The sequence below is a fragment of the Trichechus manatus genome, unplaced genomic scaffold (assembly GCF_000243295.1).
Source record: "Trichechus manatus latirostris isolate Lorelei unplaced genomic scaffold, TriManLat1.0 scaffold00181, whole genome shotgun sequence".
Classification (NCBI taxonomy): Eukaryota; Metazoa; Chordata; class Mammalia; order Sirenia; family Trichechidae; genus Trichechus; species Trichechus manatus.
The window spans coordinates 4588447-4613723 of NW_004444117.1; the positions used below are offsets into that span (position 1 = coordinate 4588447).

The 25277-nt window shown below is 46.9% G+C and overlaps 1 protein-coding gene across 1 annotated transcript; it reads right to left on the bottom strand.

Annotated features, from left to right (window-relative positions):
* Positions 1 to 5207: 5207 nt before the first annotated feature.
* On the bottom strand, positions 5208 to 24703 carry MGAT1 (alpha-1,3-mannosyl-glycoprotein 2-beta-N-acetylglucosaminyltransferase). Its single transcript, XM_004387168.2, has 2 exons — positions 24688 to 24703; positions 5208 to 7720 (listed from the first exon to the last, which is right to left on the bottom strand). Exon 2 carries the CDS (start codon positions 7590 to 7592, stop codon positions 6249 to 6251), a length of 1344 nt encoding a protein of 447 aa, XP_004387225.1. The 5' UTR covers positions 7593 to 7720; positions 24688 to 24703; the 3' UTR covers positions 5208 to 6248.
* Between the last annotated feature and the right edge of the window lie 574 nt (positions 24704 to 25277).

Below are 25277 nucleotides of genomic sequence, written 5' to 3' on the forward strand. Positions count from 1 at the left end.
TTGTTAACCAATGTCATAAAACAATATGTGTACTGACTGTTTAATGAGAAACTATTTGTTCTGTAAACCTTCATCTAAAGTACAATAAAAAAATTTAAAAAAGAAAAAGAGGAAGACCCTTGTTTTAGTCATCTAGTGCTGCTGTAACAGAAATACCTTAAATGGATGGCTTTAACAAAGGGAAGTTTATTCTGTTACTGTCCAGTAGGCTACAAGTCCAAATTCAGGGCGTCAGCTCCAAGGGAATGCTTTCGCTGTAGGCTCTGGAGGAAGGTCCATGTCATTAATCTTTCCTTGGTCTGGGAGTTTCTCTGCGCAGGAACTTCAGGTCCAAAGTACACGCTCTGCTCCCAGCACTGCTTTCTTGGTGGTATGAGTTTTCCCCTCTATCTGCTCACTTCTCTCTTTTATATCTCAGAAGAGATTGGCTTAGGACACTATCTAATCTTGTAGAACTCATCAATATAACCGCCACTAATCCATCTTATCACATCATAGTGATAGCATTTACAACACATAGAGAAATCACATCAGATGATAAAAATGGTAGACAATCATACAATACTGGGAATCATGACCTACCCAAGTTGAGAGATATTTTTGGGGGACACAATTCAATCCACGACAACCCTCAACAAGATGGATTGACACAGTGGCTGCAACAAGCACAAAGATTGTGAGGATGGCGCAGGACCAAGCAGTGTTTCCTTCTGTTAAGACAGAGGTCCTCAGGCTGCAGAAAATTCCACTGCCTCAAGCAGCTTGCTTGGCAAGCCCCGTAGCTTTACATTAGAATCCTGGTTCCCCTCTCTTTAACTGCTGCCCCCAAACTAGACGACATTGGTGGAAACCAGTTTAGGCACCATGTTGACATTCAGGATAACCTTTTAGACCTCATACATTGTAACTTTCCCACCTCTAGTTGGAGTTTAACCACCATTTTCTGAACACACAATGCATGAAATTATATGTAAACCCCATTGCACCCGCGTAGTATGATTAAGAATATTGCTGATATAACTTGTATGAACTTCCTACTTGTAAACCCCTTAAAAGTAACCCTCCCCCTAGTCCTCACAGCCCCGACTGTTTCCTTTCCTTGAGCAATGAAATAAAGGCGGCTTTCCACTCTCCCACCTTGGTCTTTCTTTCATTTATTGCCTGAGACTAGTAGTACCGACCAGAACCTGGGGTTTCCACCTGGCAACACTGTTGTACACAGAGTCACTATGAGTCAGAACCAGCTCCAAGGCACCTAACAACAACACACACACATATATATAAAGCCTGAAAGGGTATACACCAAGTTGTCAACAGAGATTGGGGGGTGGAAATGTGACTGTTTTTATGATTACATTTTCTGTATTCTAATTAATATCACACGCAAGTAAAATTTTGCTAAAGATCATTCAAAAGCAGCTGCAGCATTATGTCAACGGGAAACTGCCAGAAGTTCAGTCTGGTTTCAGAAGAGGACGTGGAACCAGGGATATCATTGCTGATGTCAGATGGATCCTGGCTGAAAGCAGACAATACCAGAAAGATGTCTACCTGTGTTTTATTGACTATTCAAAGGCATTCAATTGTGTGGATCATAACAAATTATGGATAATGTTGCGAAGAACGGGAATTTCAGACCACTTAATTGTGCTCATGAGGAACCTGTACACAGATCGAGAGGCAGTTGTTCGAACAGAACAAGGGGATACTGCGTGATTTAAAGTCAGGAAAGGTGTGCATCAGGGTTGCATCCTTTCACCATACCTATTCAGTCTGTATGCTGAGCAAATAATCCGAATAGCTGGACTATATGAAGAAGAAAGGGGCATCAGGATTAGAGGAAGACTCATTAACAACCTGCGATGTGCAGATGACACAACCTTGCTTGCTGAAAGTGAAGAGGACTTGAAGCACTTATTGGTGAAGATCAAAGACCACAGCCTTCAGTATGGATTACACCTTAACATAAAGAAAACAAAAGTCCTCACAACTGGACCAATAAGCAACATCATGATAAACAAAGAAAAGATTGAAGTTGTCAAGGATTTCATTTTACTTGGATCCACCATCAACACCCATGGAAGCAGCAGTCAGGAAATCAAAAGATGCATTGCATTGGACAAATCTGCTGCAAAAGACCTCTTTAAAGTGTTGAAAAGCAAAGGTGTCACCTTGAAGACTAAGGTGCACCTGACCCAAGCCATGGTATTTTCAATCGCATCATATGCATGTGAAAGCTGGACAATGAATAAGGAAGACAGAAGAATTGATGCCTTTGTATTCTGGTGCTGGTAAAGAATATTGAATATACCATGGACTGCCAAAAGAAAGAACAAATCTGTCTTGGAAGAAGTTCAACCAGAATTCTCCTTAGAAGGAAGTATGGCAAGACTACATCTTCCATACTTTGGACATGTTGTCATGAGGGATCAGTCCCTGGAGAAGGACACCATGCTTGGTAAAGTACAGGGTCAGCAAAAAGGAGGAAGACCCTCAATGAGATGGATTGACATGATCGCTGCAACAATGGACTCAAGCCTAACAACAATTGTGAGCATGGCGCAGGACTGGGCAGTGTTTCGTTCTGTGGTGCATAGGGTTGCTATAAGTCGGAACCAACTGGAATTTTCTAAAATGAACATGTATTGTTTTTGTAATGAGGAAAAAAAGAGGAGTAAATGGTATCTTTTATTTTAAAAGGAATGTTGTATCTAACACAAAAACCCACCACATGCCACCTTCCTGGCCTTCCCTTAAGGCTGGCCCGCCTTTGCCTCAGGGTCCCCTCAACAAGCTCTGGCAGAGTTCTGAAGGCTTCCACCCAACACATTACTGGGAGTGACTCACCACACAAATAAGATCCCATCAGTGACCCAGATAAAAGAAGGCAATGACCAAGCAACACATTACTGGGAGTGACAGCCCACAAATAAGATCCCATCAGTGACCCAGATAAGAGAGGGCAACGGCCAAGACACTTCCAGAGGGAAGGCAGAAATAGCCATCCTGAATTCCTCAGATACAAGAAAGTTGAAACAAGAGCAGAGTCGGGGAATGGCAGGAGATGGAAAAGGAAAGGAGCATTTGTCATCCTTAGAGGCAAACTCAGAAACACAGCAGCAGAAGCAGCAAGGCAGAAGAGTGGTGGGCTGGCCCCAGAGCCACTGCTGTGCCCACAAGAGCACTGAGTTCCCTGTGGGGCCTCTGTAGAGCCTCTGAGACACCCTATGCCACCACAGTGACAGAGGGAATTAAAGTCTGGCAGGGCTGTGCCAGTGGACAAATGGCCATTTCAGTTAGGGCCCACCTCACATAGAATTGTTGATGACCGGTTGATCTTTTTGGAATTATCTTTAAATCTGCAAACTCAAGGTTAGCAGAATGCTTCAGTGTTTAATGCTTTTACACTTGACATTTTATTTCTTGCTTTCTTATCCACAAGAGAGTCCTGGTTCCTAAGAGGTGGCAGCCACATAAGCAGGAACTACACCCGAGGCTGCCTTGACGTGCTGAATGTGGCCTCTCTGGGAACACGCATCAGAAGGAAGAGAAACAAGACATTAAGAAACCCTTGAAAGTGCTTCTTGGCTTCAGGAGAAATCTGAGCAACCAGGCCTCTATCTTCTAAGAGTGTCCTCCTGGCCGCCAACAGGTCCCCAAGCCCTACAGGCCTCCTCCTCCACAAACTCTCCCAGGAGGCTGCTCCAGCCCAGCCCACCAGTCCTGCAGCAGCCTCCCTCCACTGCTTGGCCTCACTGTGCAGCACCACCCAAAGCCCTGCAGACTGAAGGAGAGCCCAGAAGCATCAGTGAAGCTGGGAGGGCAGGAGGGAAGGACTTTGGAGAAAGGGAGTAAAGGCTAGACGGGAATAGTCACAGCATCACATTGTGATTAACAGCATGGATTGAAGAATCAAAGAGCCTAGAGTCAAATCCTGGCTCCACCCCCAAACAGTTCTGTGACCTTGAGCAAGTGAACTGGTTGTTTTCCTCACTTGTAAAACAGGAGCAATAGTTACACTTACCTCCCAGGATTGCTTTGAGCTTTAAATGAGTTAGTATTAAGGCACTTGGTAAGGGATTGTTAAATAAAGGGCTAAAAGCATGGAATCTGGCAGACCAGGTACTTTGGCTCAACTGTCAGGAGTCATGTCTCAGGCTTTTCTCCGGGTCTGTTTCATTATCTGGGGATCATGGACAAGGATCAACTCCCTACTCAAAATAGGAGTCTAAATAATCCATCTATGAGCAACAAGGGAAGGCTCCACAAAAATGTCCTCTATCACAACCTGCATTCCTGAGCACTGGGAGAAGTGAGGCCCCCCCAGCCACCCTCCTCCTGACAGAGCTCACCCACGCTGTGAAGCTCTGGAATTGTTTCTGTCAACAGTCACGTAGTCCGAGGTTTTCAAACCCACTAACGAAAAAATGCTGCATTTCAACTAGCATTTTTTAAAAAATAAATTAGTGTAAAGTGAAAACTATCAGAATGCACTGCACATGATATAGGTAGTTTCAGAAAACATTTGCTTGTTATATACGTAGGCGTGTGTGTGTTCTAGATGGCAGTAACAAAAAGGCGTTTCATCAGGGATACAGTCAAAAGTCTAACGCCTACCTGGGTATCAGGTACACATTCGGAGCTCATGGGTGTCCAGTAAACGCTGCCTGAGCCAGCAGATGGTTCCCCGCAAAGGCACACACCCCATGAGGACTGACCAGGTTTAGACTATATGAGTTCTCTCACAGGCCAGGCCCGCTCAGCTTCCAGGAAGTGGGCTCATTGACCATCCTGCTGAGAGCCCCGTAAGCCCACCTTTAGGGAAGTTTAGCAATTCAGGTGCTCTCCACCTTCAAGCATGGTCTTTCTTTCACGCTCAGATCCCTCCCCAGTTGTTCCATGGTTTTCTCCCTTCCCAATCTTCCCTTCCATTCTGCCTTCCTTCCTTCAACTTGTCCACTTCCTCTTGCCTTTCCAGCCCTTTCCTTTAGTTTACAAACCTCATTTTCCCTTCCTTTCCTCCCCTACCCTTCACTTCTTTTTCCACCCCCTCCTTTTTTCCAAGACATATACACACACAAATGTTTTTCAGACAATTTAGCCTTTACTTTATTTTTGAAAATAATTCTGTAGCTTCAGCTTTCTTCCATGAAATTGAGGTCAGGCAAGAAACAAAAGCACACAAATTCCTCTCCAACCTACCATCTGCATCCTAACCTGTCAGGATATGGGAATGCATGGGGGGAGAGGGCCTGGGGCAGGGGCTGGCACAGGGCCAGAGTGGTCCTGGTCTTAACTATTCACCTCGCACTGAGGAAGAGAAGACAATCAGAAGCCACAGCCCTCAGGGAGGAGCTTGTGCACCGAATCCCAGGGGAAGAAGGTGCTCGGAGCTAATTCTCTCTTTCAACAAGCCAGCACAGAACCTTCCTAAAGTGACAGGGAAGGCATCGATGTGTGGGGGAGGGGGAGCATGAGACTAGAGTCTGTCACTTTGAGCAAAGATGAGGGAGGGGGTTTCCCCAGCCACAACTGAGGCTTTCCTTCCACCACCTTTACCCCCAACAGCTGGTGAGGAGCTGAGGAGAGATCTTGCTTTTCCCCTTCAGTTTTTCATCTTAGAATCACAAATTGCTGGGCTGCCAGGAAGAAGAAATGAGAAGAGGTGACAGGGATAAGATGGGAAAAGCACCCAAGATAAAGAAGAGAAACAAGAGGAGGTGGTGGTAAACCCTAACAGGTAACAACTCCACCCCAACTCGCGATGGTGAAACCCCTTTGGTTAGTCTCATTTTGGCCACAAGTACGTCCCTTTCTCACATAACCCAGCTCCCCTGCATTGGGGGAAGACAGGGAAGGTACAGGGGGAGGGCTCATGGAAGAGCCAGAGCAGGGGAGAGGAGGCCTGATCAAGAGAGCTAAAGTTGTCAACCTCTCTGCAGATGCCCTAGGAGAAAACTCTGGACATGGAAGTCTCTGGTCCTAGCAAGCCCAAGTCTCCCTCTACCACACAGTGGTTTCTTGCCTAATACCTCCCAACGTAACCTAGAAAGAGTCCCCTGATCTGACCCCTCTTGAGAATGGGAGAACCACCCTCACCCTATCATCTTGCACTCGAATGCCACTCTAAAAAGAAAACAGTCCCAAGAGGGAGACATATACACAGGATGACATGGCTCGGGGACTGCAGTCCTGTCTCCACCTGTGATATGGCAAGGGAAGGGGCCCAGGAAGGACAGGCAGGCAGACTAATTCCAGCTAGGATCATAGCCATCCCAGGTCTGCGGGGGTGCCAGGTGGACGCGGCGGCCCCGGAACAGGAAGCTGACAATGCCCCGGTAGCCAGCCCTGGGGACACCTGACTTGAGGTCATCCATGACGCCCAGGGCCTTGGCAAAGGCCTTGAAGCTGTCCCTGCTCGTGTACTGCACCCGCACCTCCCCTAGCTCCTTCCTCTCATTGGTCCTCACATTCTCCACCTGTAGCTGGGGAGCACCGTAGACACGTGCAAGGAAATCCCGATCGTAGGTCTCCTGCTGCAGGTAGGACAAGTCCAGCTGGGTGAAGTGCACAAAGTGCTGGTTCAGCTTGATGAACTTGAGGTGCTGGTCAAAGAACTGTCCATGGCTGACACCTTTGCGGCCAAAGGTCATCGTTCTCGAGATTTCAGGCCGCACACAGGCCCGCCCCTGTCGCTGCTCTGGCCTGCGCATCCAGTCATCCCAGAAGGCCTTGGGCCACTTGGGCTCCAACTCAGCCCAGAGCTCAGCCAACAGCAGCCAGCCCAGGCCAGGGAAAAAGTCCGTTCGGTAGAGCAGCTCGGGCTTGCTTGAATCTACCATCTGTTCCTTGCCGTTATCATTCCAGGCAGACACACACCAGAGTGAGGGATCAGCCCTCAGCAGCGGGTAGGTGGCCTGGAAGTACTCAAAGAAGTCTGGTGCCACCTCCAGGTCATCCTCAACCACCACAGCTGCTGAGAACTTGAACCTGTGGAAGATCTGGCCTAGCGCCCAGTGGTAGTGCCGTGCAATCTTATAGTAGCCCTGGAATTTGCGGTGGTCAGGTGGCACAGCAATGCTGCTCAGGTCAGGTTGCCGGATGTGTGTGATGGCACTGCCGTAGGAGGCTATGACCTGGGCTGTCTCCTCGTGCCCACAGTCCTGGCTGACAATGATGGGGAAATGCTCAGCCGAGGGCCTATAATGCAGCAGCTTGTCCAGGCAGCGCCGGACAGTACTGCGGTCACAGGCGATGACCAGGATGGGGATCACTGCTGGTGGCGGAGTCGCAGGCACACGTGGTGGGGCAGGAGGGGCCGCAGTGGGTACTCTCAACCGCTGCCTCCACTGAGCATGGTGCTCCCTGATCTGCTGCAACAGACCCCGCTGACGTTCCAACTCTACCTCAGCGTCCTGGGCCAGGCGGATCACCTCACGAGTGAGACTGGCGGGGTCATCATCAAGAGCACTGTCTGAGGGGGGCCTCCCAGGTGCTGGACGTGTCCAGAAGAAGAGGAGGAGCAGGGCGTTCCAGGCCACAAAGAGGATAGCGCCCCACAGCACAATCCCTGCAGACTGCTTCTTCAGCATCCTGGCCCCCACAGGGGAGGGCAGGGGCAAGGGTAGGGCTCTGGGCTGCCCTCTGTACACCTGGCTCACTTGCCTACCCTTCTAGGGAAGCTTCCTCTGGGCTTTGGGATCAGGACGCAGCCATGCACCTAAGGAGAGGAGAGAGAGAGAACCATCACCACAAAGGTATGTAATTCCACACCCCCAGGGGGTAGAGAAATGTGTAGGGCAGGAACACCTGAACAGGTTAGGGAGGAGGGAGACCAGGAGGCTGGCTCCAGCTCTCTTAGGAAAGAGCTGCCTTTCCCCTCACCTAGGGGATCAATCTGCATGGAAGAACAGACATGCAATGGGGACAACATGCTCCACCACTCCAAAATGAGTTAATGCACCTCAGAAAAGCAATATGGATGTTTGATAGGGAAGTAGAGTGTGATGTTGACGGAGGGAGAGGGAGCAGGAAGCCCCACTCTCCCTTCCCTATCAGATTTCAGTTCCCATTTCCATTCAGAGCTAGGGGCGGGTGAGGGGGGTAGTGGAGTGAGAACATCTTCCTCCCATTCCTCAAATCAAACTGTCCTAAGATTACAGGTTTAAAAATTTAAATATCACACCTCAGTGCTAAAGCCAGCATTTAACTTAATGAGGATGAACTGAAGGCATTCCCACTAATGTCAGGAACAAAGCCAAGATGCCTCCTGTCTCTACTACTATTTAACATTCTGCCGAAGTATTAGCCAATGCAATTGGACTAGACAAAATAATTACAGGCAGAAGTGGAAAAGAAGCAAAACTATCTCCATTTGCTGCTGCTGTGAGAATATGCCCAGGAAGTTCTAGAGAATCAATGATAAAATCAACCCGTACAATCTAAGAACTGACCAAAGTGTCAGGATATAAAAATTAACATGCAAAAATCACTAGCCTCCATATCCACAAATAACTCAACAGAAGAAATAACGGATGTGAAAACCCTGTTTACAGTAGCCATGAAAACGATGAAACACTTAGGAATAAACTTAACAAGAAACATTCAAAACCTTTATGAAGAAAACTATAATTCCTAAAAGTTGCAAAAGAAGACTTGAACATCCCTTGTTCTCGGTTAGGACATCTCAACTTTGTCAAGATGTCAGATGCAATCCCAGTAAAAGTACTTTTTTATGGAGCTGGACAAATTGACACTAAAGTACATTTGAAAAACTAAACATGCAAGAATATCTAGAAAAATAATGACAATGAGTTATGAAGGGAGATTAGTACCAGATACTGAAGCACTGCATACTACAGTCTCTGTAATTAAAACTGTGTGGTGGTGGTTGTTATTGTTAACTGCTACCAAGTCAGCCCCCGACACACATAAACAGACAATTCAATAAAATAATATTAAAAGTCCAGAAACAGACCCAACTATACACAGAAATCTAGTATACGTTAAAGGTGGTATTTAAAATTATTGGGGCAAATACGGTCTTACTAACAGTGTTATAACAAGCACGTAAGGTTGCTGTTGTTGTTGTGTGCCATCGAGTCGATTCCAACTCAGAGCGACCCTAGACAGCCACTTCGAAAAAGATAAAACTAGGTATGTACACAAGGAAATGGACCCCTGGTGGCGCAGTGGTTAAGAGCTCAGCTGCTAACCAAAAGGTCAGCAGTATGAATCCACCAGCCACTCCTTGGAAACCCTATGGGGCAGTTCTACTCTGCCCCATAGGGTCACTATGAGTCGGAAGTGACTTGACGGCAACAGGTTTGGTAAACAAGGACTAACTCCAAATAGATCAGGGATCTAAACACAAAAAAAATCAAACAATATGAGTGCCTGGGTGTAGAGAAAGGCCTTCTAACTAGAACTCAAAATCCAGATGCAGTAATAGGAAAGACTGATAAATTTCACTCCTTAAAAATAAAACACTTCTTGTATGGCTAAAAATATAAGCTAAGACCAATGACAACCTGGGAGAGAATATATGCAACATGCATCACAAATAAAGAGCTAATATCCTAACAGAAAAAGAACGTTTTAAAACTAAGGGGAGAACAAGGCCAAAAATTCTATAGGAAAATGGGCAAAAGAACAACAGTAACTCATAAAAAAAGCTATCAAAATGGTCCATATACATACGAAGGATGTTCAACTTCATTCATAATGAGAAACACAAATTAAAATTATATTAAGATACCATCTCTCACTCATCAGACAGGCAAATATTCAAAAACTTGTCCTTCCACTCTCTTAACAGTATCTACTGAAGAACAGAAGTTATTAATTTTGATGATATCCACTTATCAGGTTTTTTATTTCTTCTTTTTCTTTTATGGATCATGCCTTCAGCACCGTATCAAAGAAATCTTTGCGTAACTCAAGGTCACAAAGATTTTTTTTGCTATGTTTTCTCCTATAAGCTTTATAGTTTTAGTTTTACATTTAGGTCTGACTCATATTAAGTTTATTTTTGTGTATGATGTGAAGTATGAATCTAATGTCTTTATAACAGCTTGGCAGACTGTCAAAATGCTAAACACAGTTAACTAGATGACCCAGCAAGCCCATTCGTAACTATATACCCAAGAGAAATAAAAACATATGTCCACATAAAGACCTCTGTGAGAATGTCTGTAGCAACTTTATTCATAATCATCAAAAAGTGGAAAAAACCTAAAGGCCCATCAACGAATGAATGAATAATTAAATTGTGGTTTATCCACAGAATGGTGCGGCGTGATGGATCACTTTTGTGTGGCTTTCTAGCCACGGTCTTGTTACTCCCACCCAAAGGGACTGGGTCAGTTTTGCCATCCTGCTCAGTTTGAAATGAGCCACCCCAGAGGTGGGAAAGGGAAGATACCACCACCACAAAGAATGAAGAGCCAGTGTGTCTTTTGGACCCGGGATTCCTGCACTGAGAAGCTCCTAGACCCAGGAGAGAGCAAGCGAGCTGTAAACCTAACCTAAAGACGGTGAGAAGTGGTGGCAAGCAAGACCAGGCAGCAGGAGACAGCATGGTGGGCTTCCTGGGCCACAGAGAAAGAAAGCTGAGTGCCTTTAAGCAGAGGCCAAGAGCCAGGAAGAGGCATGCCTGTGAGCACGGCTGGGAAGAGTCTGTCCTGATGGAAGAACTATATCCCTGAGTGTTTCTGAACCTGAATTGTAACCTGTTACTACCCTAATAAACCCCATAATTGTGAGTATTGTCTGTGACTTGTGTGTGGCCACTGCAATGAATTACAGAACCCAGCAGAGAAGGAGAGAGTGCTGTGGGAGGGACAACTGGTGTCAGAATTGGTAAAGACGGCAGAGAGAGGAGGCATGTCTCATGCCCACCTCAGGCATGTCTGACCCCCACCTCATAGGAATCAGGCTTGGGCTATTGATCTTGACTCTCCTTCCCCCTTGTGAAGCTAGAGGAGGTCAGACACTATCCTCATGCCAGTTTTTACAAATGGAATACTATTCAGCAATAAAATGAAATAAACTATGATACACACAACACATGGATGAATCTCAAAATAACTATGTGGAATGAGAACAGCCAGACCAAAAAGCACACAGAGTATGTTTCCATTTATATGAAACTCTAAAAAATGCAAACTAATCTATAGTGACAAAAAGCAGACCACTGGGGATGAGGAGGAAGGGCTGGGAGGAGGGAAGGTTTTATAAAAGCACTAGGAAACTTTGGGTAGTGATGGATATGCTTATTATCTTGATTGTGGTGATGGTTTCACAAGTGCATACCTATGTTACAACTTATCAAATTTACATTTTAAATATGTGCCATTTACCCTAGGTCAATTATACCTCGATAAAGCTATTTAAAAAATAAGACACTTTTGGGTCAAATGATAAAATTGGAATATAGACAGATTAAAGTACTGCACTAGTGTTAACTGACTGATAACTGTCCTGTGGTTCTTTAAGAGAACTCTTAGGTAATACACATCCAAGTACTTAGGGGCAGAGGGCCATGACAGACGCAACTTATTCTCAATCGGTTCGGAAAAAAAATACCATGGATATACATGGAGACAGCAAACGGAACAAAATGTTAACAAAAGGTGAATCTGAGTAAAGGGAATCTAAGTGTCTTTATACCATTTTTATTCTTGCAACTTTTCTGTTAAAGTTTGAAATTATTTCCAAATAAAAAACTTAAAAAAAAAAATCAAATATAGTGTGACATGGCCCACAGCTATGAATAGCCTCGCCCATCAATATGGCCCCAGTTGGGCACATCAGTAAGGCGGAACCCGGGAAAGTCCATCTGTCCTGAACTTCTTGTTCACTCAATGACAAGTATCATGCACCTGCTCTCTGACAGACTCTGGGAAGGGACCAGGACAGACATCCAACAAGAAAAAGGCCCACCAATCCTCCGCACTTCTCCAAGTCCCATTATTTAAACAAATCTGAGATACCCTCCAATTCCCAGACAGCTGCCATTCCTGTTAAAAGGAAGCCCAGGCCACATGGACAGGACACCTATAGCTGTTGCAGTTCACTATTCCAGCTAAGGTCCCAGCTAACAGCCAGCATCAGCCACTAGACGGGAAGAAGACTTCTAGACGATCCCAGCCCCAGTCACCATCTGACTACAACTATATGAAAGAGCATGAGCAAGAATTACCTAAGCTGTTAATAAAATGATCATGTTGTTTTAAGCTGCTGATGTTTTGGGGTGATTTGTTACAAAGCAATAAATGACTAAAACAATGAGGAAAACAGAAAGTACATAACCTTGTGCAAAAATGGTGGTGTCAGACCTTCAGGAGGTGGAGAATCAACATCAACAGCAGCCAAAGCTGATTCCTTTGAGGTAGAGATCAGACATACCTCCACTCTCTAATTTTTTTACCAATTCTGACACTGACCATCCCTCCCACAGCACTCTCTATTTCTCTGCTGGGTTCAACAATTCACTGCAAAGGCCACAAAGAACTCGCAGACCATACTGCAGGCCTGGGCGCACCTAAAGGCTCATTCTCTCACATGTTGATGCTGGCTGCTGGCTGCTGGCTGCTGGCTGACACTTTATCGGGAGCTGCTGCCATGAACACCTATACATGGCCTTTCCATGCTCTCTGGGCTTCTTCTTAACATGATAGCTGGGTTCCAAAGGCGAGCGTCCCAAGAAGGAGAGAGCAAGCTAAGTGAAGCTGTATCTTTTTTTTATGATCCAGCCTTGGATCACTTCTGCCTTACTCATTGTAGGGGGAATCATAAGTCCGTGACCACTTTTTAAAGCCCACCACTAGGGAGGAGAAGTACAAAGTCAAATTGTTAAGAACATGTGGGAGGGGTTACTTATGGGTGTCACCATTTTGGGAAAAATACAATCTGCCACACCTTCCTTTTCTAAAACAGAACAGTCCTTAATCCTGCCCTGAGTCCCTCCCTAATTGATATGCTGTTATTTATGAAATTTGCCTGCAAGACAGACCAAAATTGACTTTGATTTGCTAGCAATTTCACATTTGATTTAGGAAAGGTGACACAGCTGCTCCATTCCACCAAGTACAAAGACATCTGCATTGTGGTGGGAGGAGTGTCATGGATTGAATTGTGTCCCCCAAAAGTATCTGTCAACTTGGCTAGGTCATGATTCCCAGTATTGTATGACTGTCTACCATTCTGCCATCTGATGTGATCTCCCTATGTGTCGTATATTTTATCACTATGATGTAATAAGATGGATTAGTGGCAGTTATATTGGCGAAATCTGTAAGATTAGATAGTGTCTTAAGCCAATCTCTTTTGATATATAAAAGAGAAGCAAGCAGAGGGACACGGGGACCTCATACCACCAAGAACGCAGTGCTGGGAGCAGAGCACATCCTTTGTACCTGAGGTTCCTGTGCTGAGATGCTCCCAGACCAAGGGAAGACTGATGACAAGGACTTTCCTCCACAGCCAACAGAGAGAGAAAGACTTCCCCTGGAGCTGGCACCCTGAATTTGGACTTCTAGCTTACTGCACTGTGAGAGAATAAACTTACCTTTGTTAAAGCCATCCACTCGTGGTATTTCTGTTATAGCAGTGCTAGATGACTAAGACAAGGAGTAAGCCTTTTCAGTACATAAGCACTTCAGCCAAAACTCAGGGGGCTTTGAGCAGGTCCCACCAACCTCTATGAGTCTCAGTTTCTTCATTTGAAGGACTGCCTAGGAGCTGTGACGTCCCTTTCTAATACTCTGATTCCATGGTATTTTCCAGCCAGTGCCCTGTCTCTGACAAAAATGATTCTTAAACAGCAAGTGAACACCAGATAGTCAATTTCCAGTTGGCAAAAATAATGGAGAACCCATATTTAGCTTTAAAATTAAGTATGGGGGTGGTAGGAACGCTGATAGACTTTCCCTTCTATCTGTGTCTTGCTTAGTACGTTAATAAGCACTCTAAAAAATCCAGAAAGAACAGAACATGTCAGATAACAGAGACCTAACTGAATTACTTTCTTATTCATTCATTATTAGACCTCTGGTGGACTCCTGTATCATGTCCCAGGCTCCATAATTTCAGAAGAATGGAAGAACTGAAAGAGAGAGGATATACTAAATAATTCAAGGGTTTAGAGAATAAGACCTAGGAGGAAAGGAATGCAGGTTATTCACTCTAGAAAAGAAAAGGCTAAGGGGAAGTATAGTGCTGGTGCAGCAAAAAGAATGAAGGCCTGGGATTCAGGCAATCTAGCAGTAGGCAAGGCAGGTGACCTTGGGCAAGGTACTTGACCCATTTGTGCCTCAGTTCCCTAATATGCAGTATGAGAGGGTTGATTTGGATCATCACCAAGGTTGTTGTTGTTGCTGTTGTGTGCCTGGAGTCAATTCCAACTCATAGCAACCCTACTGCCCCACAGGGTTTCCTAGGCTGAAATTTTTATGGGAGCAGATCATGAGGTCTTTTCTCCACAGCTGGTGGGTTCCACCACTGTCAGTTAGCAGCCGAGCTCTTAACCATTGCACCAGCAGGGTTCCTTATCTCCAAGGTACTTCGATTTCTAATGATGAAGAGAATAGTGACAATTTCCCCAACACCCCAAACAGGAAATGAGTTGTAACCTATCACATACGCCACGAGGTTAAACATCCTGCAATGATTTCTAACCTACAGAATAAAAATGATAAGACAGAAAAATGGGCACCCAGGTGAGCCCTATGGTCTCCAGTAATGGGAAGGGTCCAGCAGCAGGGTTTCAAGATGGGAGGCAGATCCTGGAAAATGTGAGCAACTAAGAGGAAAGGATCCAAAAAACCAAACCAAACCCGTTGCCATCAAGTCGATTCCGACTCATAGCAACCAATTATGTGGTCTGAAAACATTACAAACGACAGAAAAGAAGCTCAGTCAGTGATGTTCTAAATCAAAGACATGAACACATCACTGAGGCAAGGGTTAATCAAGGTGCTGTCTCACCCTCTGTCTCAGTTCACAAACTATCCGTATGCTTGACAGTTTACAAGATGGGGGCCTGCACGTCTCAGGATGTCTCAGGAGCCCCCTACTCCACACACGTTAGCCAACAGGTAGAAGAAGTTTTCTTGTCAATTTGCACATTTCAACGTTGAGTCAATTTCCCCCATACTTAATTTCTCCTTATGGCTGTGGAGAAAAGGAACTTGGGGAAAGGCCATCTCCCATTCCCGCTCCCCAAACCCTCCCCAGCAATCCCCAAACCCTCCCCAACAATCCCACCTCCTCCCTGGCCCAGACCCACATATGCCCTGCGGCCAAGTTTCACAACTGCCTCCCCACCCCACGAAGCCTGCCCTCCTTCCAACAGCTGGCGGCCCGGGATTCCAAGAGAACGCGAAGTTCCGACTTCCCAAGGGGAAGATGACGCGCAGCTGGGGCGCGGGGCGGCCGAGGCCAAACCTCTCTCGCTAGGGCTCACGGACACCAGGATTTTCTGGGGACACGAAGGACTCGGAAAGTGGCAGCTTCGCAACCCCGGACTCAACGAGTTCTTAACACCCTCTCCGCGTTCGCGGGGCCCTCCTCCCGAGGACAAGCCTGAACTGTCCAACCCCATAGCCTACTCACCAGATTCTCCCGACTTCCCCTGTCCCGAACTTGGCCTGCCCGCCGGTGCGCGGGGAGACTAGCCCTGAGGCCAGCGCGCCCCAAGCACTCGCGCGGTGCCGGCGCCTTCCGCCTGGCCGGCCCTCCCTGCGCCGAGGCGGGGCCGGACCGCCAGGCGGGCAACGTGGCCCTTCCCCGGGGAGGGGCGAGGGCAGGCCGAGGGGCGGGGTCGGCCCCTCAAAGGGCAGCAGGCCCCTTCTCGCCCCTGCCTTTGGCCCCCGGCGTCCACTCCCGGCCACGCCACGGAAGGCACATTCCCCGCCCCTTCTTCCTGGACCCAGCTCCTCTCCCCGACTCATATCAACCACCTGCGTCTTGAACAACCCAAGTTTCCTGGAGCCCCCGACTTCAGGAGGTTCCTGTGGAGGCAGCAGTTAACTGTTCGTCCCATCCCAGCTCCCAGTGGCAACTCCAAGTCTCGTTACCCCCTCTCGGCTCACACCCTCAACCCCTCCAGTCCAGACCTCTCCTGATGTCTCTTCTCCCCAGCCCAGGTGCCCAGAGCCTAATGGAGTGGCCAGGGGCGCCTGACTGTTGTCAGCCGGGCTGCCTGGGTTAGGCGTTCACCAGAGCCAAAGCCAAGGCTCTCTGGGACCAGCCACCCAACTCCAGGCTGCCAGCAGGAGGCTGGAGAGTTGAGGGCAAAGTGGGGCACATGGCACAGGGATGTCAGAACAGGAACCAGGGTGCCAAAAGGGAAACCAGGGAGGAAACACCTGCTCCAAAACCAGATGAGGGCCTGCTGTTGTTTCTTTTATTTCTTACGTTCTTTAATGTTTTCTTCTTCTGGAGTGGGGAATGAGAGCTGTTAGTTCTGGGTAAAAGTGCAGAGAGAGGAGACAGGCCTGCCCCCAGGGTAGAATAACCAGACCTAAGCAGGGAAGGAAGCAGCCGCAGGTTTTTCTGGTAGCCCTGTGGGAGGGGGTGGGAGGAGAGGGAAGCATCAGGAATACATGATGTTAGGTATTTTACAGAGGAGGAGGATAAGAAACCTAAAGAAGGAGGTCTGGTTGGAGGAGGAGGGAGAGGTCAGATTCAGGACCCAGGCAGATTAAGGGAGGGAAATCTCTGCAACAGATAAAATGCTTGTGACCTGAACCATGAGCAAAGTCTGAAAGGGGAGGAGGAAAGATACAGAAGACTACGGGCTGGAGGCCCTGACTGGGGGTGGGGAGAGTGCTGGGAGGCAGCACTGGGATCCAGAGGGGAGAACGAGTTAGGCACCCAGGCCTGAGGCCCAAGACCTAGATTCTGCAGCAGGCCACTCAGTGCAGGCCAGATGCCAGAGGGTAAGCCATTCTGGGACTCAGAGGTGCCTGCTAATCTCCACTCAGCTTACTCATCTGTGTCACCAGCCCTGCTTCCTTTCACCAAGAACCTCTCCTATCTGACTCTCTGCAGAAGCCTCAACTCCCCACCACCCACCACCCACCTCTCTCAATATCTGACCTGAGAACTGAGGGTGCAGAGCTGAGAAACTATTGTCTGCTCTGTGCAGGTGACTTTCTTGAGAAGGACTGAGTCCAGGGCCAGCCTCGTCATGTGATCAGTACACACTCTCCTCCATCCACATCCCACCCCATGTTCCAGAGCACCAGAGCAGCCCAGAACTCTATGTTGTGTAGTTACTGAGTTTGCTCACTCGTTTCTACATGAAACCAGGAATTGTGCTAGGTTCTAGAGAAACAAAAGCTGGGGCATGCTGTAAAGGACGCTGTATGGAGGTGAGGCGCTAAAACAGAAATGCTAAGCAGTAAGGGGCCACCAGGCACAGGCTTCTACATGCCAGACCCCCTCCCAGCCTCTCCTTTAAACTCCTAGCAGCTCTGCAAAGTGCAGTATCATCCCTATTCAACAGATGAGGAGTCTGACACCCTGCTGAAGGCCACAAGACCTAGTGAGGGGCAGCCAGGTTTTAAACCCAGGCACTCCTAACTCCAAAGCTGGTGCTTATTCCCTCCCCTCATGGACTCCTAAGCACAAGTACCCTCTGAGACGGTGCTCTGTGTCCAGCACAACACATGCACGGTGGGACAAAAGGGAAGTCTTTGTAGAAGTAGCACTGGAGCCCGACACTGGAAGAGTAGAGTGAGAGAAAAGTCTGGGCTGACATACCAGTGGAGTTGGACTGTGTGTGTGTGTGTGTGTGCACATGTTTCCAAACTACAGTGTGATGGATCACTTTTGTGTGGCCTATCTAGCCATGGTTTTTTAACTCCCACCCAGGTGATTGAGCAGGACTGTGCAGACAGAGTAATTAGAGCCCACCAAAGGGACTGGTAGGTTTTGCATCCCACTGGGCTTGAAAATGAGCAACCCCAGAGGCAGGAAAGAGAGGATCCCACTACCACCAAGGAAGAACAGCTAGGAGCACAGAGTGTGTCCTTTGGACCCAGGACACAGAGAGAAAGAGCTGTAACACTGAAGACAGTGAGACCTGGTAGCAGAGACCCAGCAGCAGGAGATGGTGTGGTGGGCTTCCTGGCCCACAGAGAGAGAAAGCTGAGTACCTCTGGGCAAAGGCCGAGGGCCAGGGAGAGGTGTGCCTGTGAGCACAGCTGGGAAGAGGCTATCCTGATGGAAGAACTATACCCTGAATGTTCCTGAGCCTGAACTGTAACTGTTACTTCCCTAATAAACCCATAATCGTGAGTACTGACTGTGAGTTGTGTGTGGCCATTGCAATGAATTATCAAACCCAGTAGAGAGTGCTGTGGGAGGGACAGCTGGTGTCAGAATTGATAAAGATGGCAGAAAGAGGAGGCATGTCTGACCTCTGCCTCATAGGAATTAGCCTTGGGCTGTTGATCTTGATTCTCCTTCCCCCTTGCGAAGTTAGGTCAGACACCAACCCCACAGTCATTTTTACAGTTAGTATAGTAGGATTCTATGCAATGGCTCCAGACTCATGGAAGCGTAGAACTTTGTAAGAGAAGGAATGAAGGGGCTTGGGAAGTGAAACTTTTGATTCTTAGATGGTGACTTTGGTTGTTGTTACTTGTAAAGGCTGAAAAGAATGTTATGCTGCATCTGGAAAGGCCTGGGGCCAAAGCCAGGCCAGATAAGCAGGATGACTAACAGGGGGGCAAGGGCCTACTGGTTCCACCCAGCCGGAGGCCTGAGGACATACGCATATGAACGAAACAATAGTCAAGGGATGAAGAAGAGAAGATGCAACTGCAATGTTTTAAAAAGAGTTACGTGTTTAAGAATGTACTTAATGTACTATGAATACTGAATGTTGTCCTACCTAGTGTTGTAAAGCAGACCTAAATATGTGGTAGAAATGAATATTGAGTATTATAGACTACAGACAGCAAGTCAGCTAATACTTGATTGGATATTCGAAAAGGGAAACTAGGATTTGCCGAGGGAAACACAGGCTCTTTGAATGCAGTAGCCCTGTGTAGTGTGGGGGCTTAGGTCGAAAACCTGAGCCCTACCCAGATTTGCATTTGAAAAGACATGCAGAACCACCCAGAACTGCTGAGAACAGGAGATTTGCATTTGCAGGAAGGACCTATGCACACACACAAAAAAGTGACTGTTTTGCTTTTTGAATTGTGAGCAAGCAGTTTGCTGTTGGATGCACTGATACAGGAAAAGTCACTGACCATCAGAAGGAACTTCCTTTCAGGAATGGAAGTTAAAGGGGGCCAGCAAGTAGACAGCTTGGTCTGCTCACTTGTGGTCTTGACCTGGGTCCACTCATGAGTGGAAGCAGGGGGAATGTAGCAATGAAGAGACAGGCTGAGTCCAGACATGTTCCACTGGCACCCGCTGATAGGATTATATGATTCAGTTGTGAGTGCTGGTTGTTAACAAGGTTAATTGTGATTGTAAAAACTGTAATTGTAGAAGTTTTAAGTGTGGGAAGAGTGGACTAAGGGCAAGGCACTGCTGGACTTGAGTACAGTAGCCAAACCTAAAGTCCCTTAAAGGTTTTGCTACGCTGATACCTCGTAAGGCTCAGAGCAAGTGAATAATCTTTCTCAGTTAAATTTCAGCAGACACCAAGAAGGGTGAAGCTAAGAAGAACTATTAGAGAACGTAACCAGATCACAGATCAAATGGAAACCTGCAGTAGACCTGAGTGGCTGGTACCTGAGTAACCTCACCCTGAGAACTCTTTGCCCTACTGAAGGACTAATTGTTAATGACTGTTTTGGACTGGTAAAATAATTGGGAGGAGGAAGTTATCCTCCAAGTATAAAAGAACCATGGCCAGAAAAGCCAGGGGGCTGCCTGCAGTGTGATGGATCACTTCTGTGTGGCCTTTCTAGCCATGGTAACTCCCACCCAGGTAATTGGGCCGGACTGTGTAGATAGGATAACTGTAGCCCACCAAAGGGATCGGTCATCCTGCTAGGCTTGAAATGAGCAACCCCACAGGTGGGAAAGAGAGGATCCCACCACCACCAAGGAAGAACAGCCAGGAGCAGACAGCACGTCCTTTGGACCCGGCATCCCTCTGCTGAGAAGCTCCTGGACCCAGGAGACAGAGAGAGCTGTAACACTGAAGACAATGAGACCTGGCAGAAGAGACCCGGAAGCAGGCAACAGCATGGTGGGCTTCCCGGCCCATGGAGAGAGAAAGCTAAGTGCTTTTGGGCAGGGGCCGAGGGTGGGGAGAGGTGTGCCTTCCAGGACAGCTGGGAAGAGGCTATCCTGATGGAAGAACTGTATCCTGAGTGTTCCTGAGCCTGAACTGTAACTGTAACTAACCTAATAAACCCATAATCATGAGTATTGACTGTGAGTTTTATGTGGCCATTTCAGTGAATTATCAAACCCTCTGAGAGTTAGAGTTGGTAAAGATGGCAGAGAGAGGAGATGTGTCTGACCTCTGCCTCACAGGAATTAGCCTTGGGCTGTTTATCTTGATTCTCCTTCCCCCTTGTAAAGTTAGAGGTGGTCAGACAAGACCCCACTACATTTCTACACTAACTCTCCAGCTTAGCTGATTGCATGGACTGTGACGAGAGAGTGGAGCCCATGCACATGTGGCAGCCAGTGGCCAGTGTCTCTGCTCCTCTGCCCTCTCTCTATGCTTTCTTTATGAAGGGAGTTCAGGAGCATGGGAGCCCTGCATACTCACACTCAGTGTTAAGGCGAGAGACAAAATGGTAACATTTTCTAAAAGTATAAAAAGTTGGGAAACAGTGGTTTGTAGATCCAAGGTATGTAGAGCTAAAGTCACCCTCCAGGAGGAAGGACATAGTGGGGTGCTGAAAGGTTGGGGAGTCCAACCATCCCATGAAGAGATGTGAGAGTCCCACCTTTAACAATTATCCTTCTCTGCCTAAGGCAGTTCAGTGGCGAACAGAATGAGAAACTACTTGTGCATCATAACTCACATCCCATCTCTGCAGTCCTTTGTTTACTTTAGAAGGCTTTAAGTCCCAAGACTAACAGGAAGATCTAAGAGTAGAAATTCCCTGACAGCCAAGAGGACTGTCCCAAGAAGAAAGGGCCAGTTTAGAGAATGAGCATGGGCTGAATTCCTGGATGGAAGCAAGAGAAAATATCTGGTGTGAGAGGCAAGAAGTCAGGGTAATGAGTGCCAGACTGAACTGGAAAAATAGGTCCAGGGTTCTGATAATGAAGGTTTCAGTGGAAAGGATGATGGGGGAAGAAGAGCAGAAACAGGGTACACGATGCCTGGATTCTGGGAATGAGACTGGGATTGGATTATGTGAAACTGGAAAAAAGGGGAGAATCAGGTCACAGGATAAGAGAGAATTAGAAGGAGCAATACTCTATCCTGTCCACCCGCACTACCACCCAAAAGAGAACTAAAAAGCAGTGAAAATTGTTCCAGAAAATTTCACTCCCATAAACTATGCCCAAGATACCATGAATTTTTTTACAATTTAGAAAAGATTCATGCAGAGATCCTGGCTTGACACCAACAGGAGGAGAAAAAAGCAAAGTTTTAAATCAGTGTTCTATTTTCCCCTCTCCCTTCCCCCCAACATCCCTCCTACTCCACAGAGACTCAAAAACTCAGCTCATCAAGGTCAAAGAAAGGAGAAAAGATTAACACAATAATCACTGAGCAAGGTCTGTGAAATGTAACTTGGTTTGCAACCTATAATTCTTGGAAGAAAAAACCAAACCCACTACCATCAAGTCGATTCCAACTCATAATCACACATTGCCATCGAGTCGATTCCAACTCATTACGACCCTGTAGGACAGAGTAGAACTGCCCCATGGGGTTTCCAAGGAGTGGCTGGTGGGTTGGAACAGCAGACCTGTTGGTTAGCAGCCATAGCTCTCAACCACTGCGCCACCAGGGCTCCAACTCATAGCAAAGAAGGGTGTAAATAAATTCAGTTAAAACACCCATATAACTTTTGGTTAAGTCTATCACTGGTCCTGACTAAGTGGCTTTATACCCAAAGACTGCCATGTCTGAGCAGGGTCCAGAAGGAAGCGCCCTGGTGTCCTTAAGCCTCTGTGAGAAGGGTCAATGGCTATCTTGAGAGTAGTCTTGTGGAAGGGTCAGGCAGAGGACTGAACAAGGGCGTTTGGTGGAAGTTGTAGGGAGATGAATTCCGGCTCACAATAAGGAAGAAATGTCTTACCAGAGAGACTTTCTAACAGGGCAATGAGTTCTTCTCTGGGGTTTGCAGCAGATTCCAGATGCCCCTTGTCAGCTCAGATGCTGTAGGAGCAGCACAGTACTGGGCAGGCGAATAGTGTCTGTCGCGAATACAGTGTCTGTCACTCCACAATTTTAGGCAAGCCCTTCCTGTTTGGAGCTTCTGTAGCTTTCCCTCATGCATGAAACTAGAGAAATAATCTCTGCTCGGTCTTCTCACAACAATGCAGTGAGGGAAAACTGGTACAAAAGACTTGGCACTTTACATAGTAGAAGCAATATCCCATTACAACAGAACTCCCTGGTACTTCGAGTGCTTCGAAGCACTCACATGCATTTGTAGCTACATACAATGAAGAAAGCCTTCTAACACAGTGTGGGATCTCAGAGATGGCGAAGGAGGCAACCTGGGACTACACATCCCTGGGCCTAAGCAAAGACTGGCACCAGAAACTGGCTGAGCAAAGCTGGGGAAGGTGAGACCCCCACCCTGAAAATCAGACCTTCTAAAGTAGCAGCTTGGCCTCAAAGGGGCCCCCTACACCATCAGCACCAGAGAAGAACTTCAAGACCAGTGATTCCACTCTTGCCTGCATGCCCAGTCTTCAGGCCACTGAGGGGAGTCAAGGACCCCTACGGCAAGGAAGAAAGGAAGGGGGAGGGGGTGTAAATAAGTCATAAATATAGACTTTTGGCTTGAAATGACCTTAGTCCTTGTCAGCTCCAGTGAACATGAAGCCCAGGTGTCAGTCAGCTGGTGAGAGGTGGAGAGATGCTAGAAGTGAAGCCTCCTGCCCCTCGCCAAGGCCACCATACCCCACTGAGTCTCTGAACTCCCAATACTATGTTCCATCTCTCCTTTCTGCTCTGTTTGTTATCACTGACAAAAGCAGGCATTCTGACATAGGTAAAGTGGAGTTTAAGGAAGAAGTAGGCAAGGGGTGAGAACATAACTATGAACAGTTCTGCTTTACCTGGGGAACACAGCCTGCAAACATATAAAGGGCTAAGAGATGTGAAAAGACCTGACGATCTGCTCCCATAAGATTACAGCCTAAAGAAACTCTATGCAGCAGTTCTACTCCGTCCTATAGGGTCACTATGAGTTGGAATGGTACACAGCAACAAAAACAAATGTCAGTCTGAAAAAACTGTCATCTTAAAAGTGGAGACAATCTGTTTCTGTAAAGATTACAGCCAAAAAACCTGATGGAGCAGTTCTACTCTGTCCCATGGGGTCACTATGAGTCAGAATCAATGCAATGGCATCTAACAATAACAAAGGGCTGGAGAGAAGAGGATATGACACAGGAAGGAAAGGCCTAGTGATCATTCCAAGAAGTGAAGCTGCATCTCCTAACTGGACTCTGGTCCTTAGAACTTAAACTTTCCTCCACTTCTCTTTAATCTGCTACTTCAAAATGGCACACTGCCATGCTCACTAGAGAGCCACAGGCAACACCTAAGCCAATGCAGTATCTGGCAGAATCCCCTCAGTTTAAGTTCTCCTTGTGACCAGTTCACCTCTTTCTACAACGTGACAACCCCAGGTATTGTTTAAGCAGCAACAGGAAATTCAGGCAGGCTTTTAGTTAAGGACATCTTCTAAGGCTTTTACAAGCACACTAACTCAATAAAAGAACAGAATTCTTAATTCAGAGCCTTTCTCTATGTAACAAATAGAGACATAATGTCATTGTTACTGTTTTTATGTACATGGCCCTGGGTACTTTTCAAAATCCCTCATTATTTTGTTTGTTCTTTTTAACAACCTGTGAGGGGCCTGGGAAAGTTAGTTATCCCATTTCAGATGAAGAGACCACAGCAGAGGTTAATTAACATATCTAGAGTTGCAAATCACTAAGAAAGTCAGATCTAGAACACACATCCCATGATGCCTAAACCTATATTCTGTTCCTCCTTTCTTTCCAAGAAGTTTCATAGCCTAAACTCCCTTACAGGGGAAGGAGGAGGAGAGACAACTTTGGAGGTTATCTAGATCATCTCCTACCCTCTCCACCTGGCAGTCCTATTCAGTTAGCTCCCCAAAATAGAGCAGCCTGCCTCTGCATGCGTAATCCATTCCACAGTCTTAGCCCAAAGTGACTTGGAATCCTATTTTCTCAGTGTTGGAAAAGCTCTTAAAGGTAATCTAATCCAACTTCCCTTCAAAAGCCTGAATTCTTTTCATGTTCTTACAAGGTACCTCTCCTGCCTGGGTAAGGAGAAGTTGGGAACAGGTCTGCACCCAGAAAAAGTGAAATAGAGGTGATGCTTCCTGTGTGTCCATCTTATCAGGGTAACAGTCATCACCAGCGCACAGGAGGTGCCCTGACCTGAATGAGTGTCTCCTCACTGTGAACCACACAACATTTTCTGCACAGGAACATCAGGACACCAAGTGGGAAATGAGACAGGAATCTTACCTCTCTTCTCTCAGTTGCTCCCCTGGAGATCATCAAACCCCCATCCAGCACTCCATTTCCAAAGCTGAGAATCCCAAATCAGATCCACAAAAGGATGTGCAGTTTCTCTCCTCTTATCCTGGTCCAAAGCCCATGGCTGAGTGGACCTTGATGGGGAGAAGTCTGGGGGGGAAGGGGTGTGTCCAGTCCCCTCCCCCCCACACACACACACTGCAAGGTTTAGTGTCCCTCCCAGGAGTCTGTTACATCCCTTCATTCAGCTGGCAAATTAAGCTCAAAGTCTGGTGATGGACAGATCCCAGGTACTATCCCATCTCTTGCTCAGGGAGGGGAAGTCATCCACTGTTAGGACTGGCCCGGCTGTCTTCTGCTCAGGATCATGAAAAGAAACAGGCCTTAGAACCGGCATGGCCCAGGAGGCTGATTTCTGTGTTAACCTGTGGAACATTTAAACATTATGGCATTCTTCATTCTAGTATATACCCAAATAAATTCCTAAGACTTTCTAGTTCCCCCTCCCTATCTAGATTAGATTCCCTTACTATGCCCTAGCATTAAAAAAAAAAAATTCATTAAACATTCTACAAGGT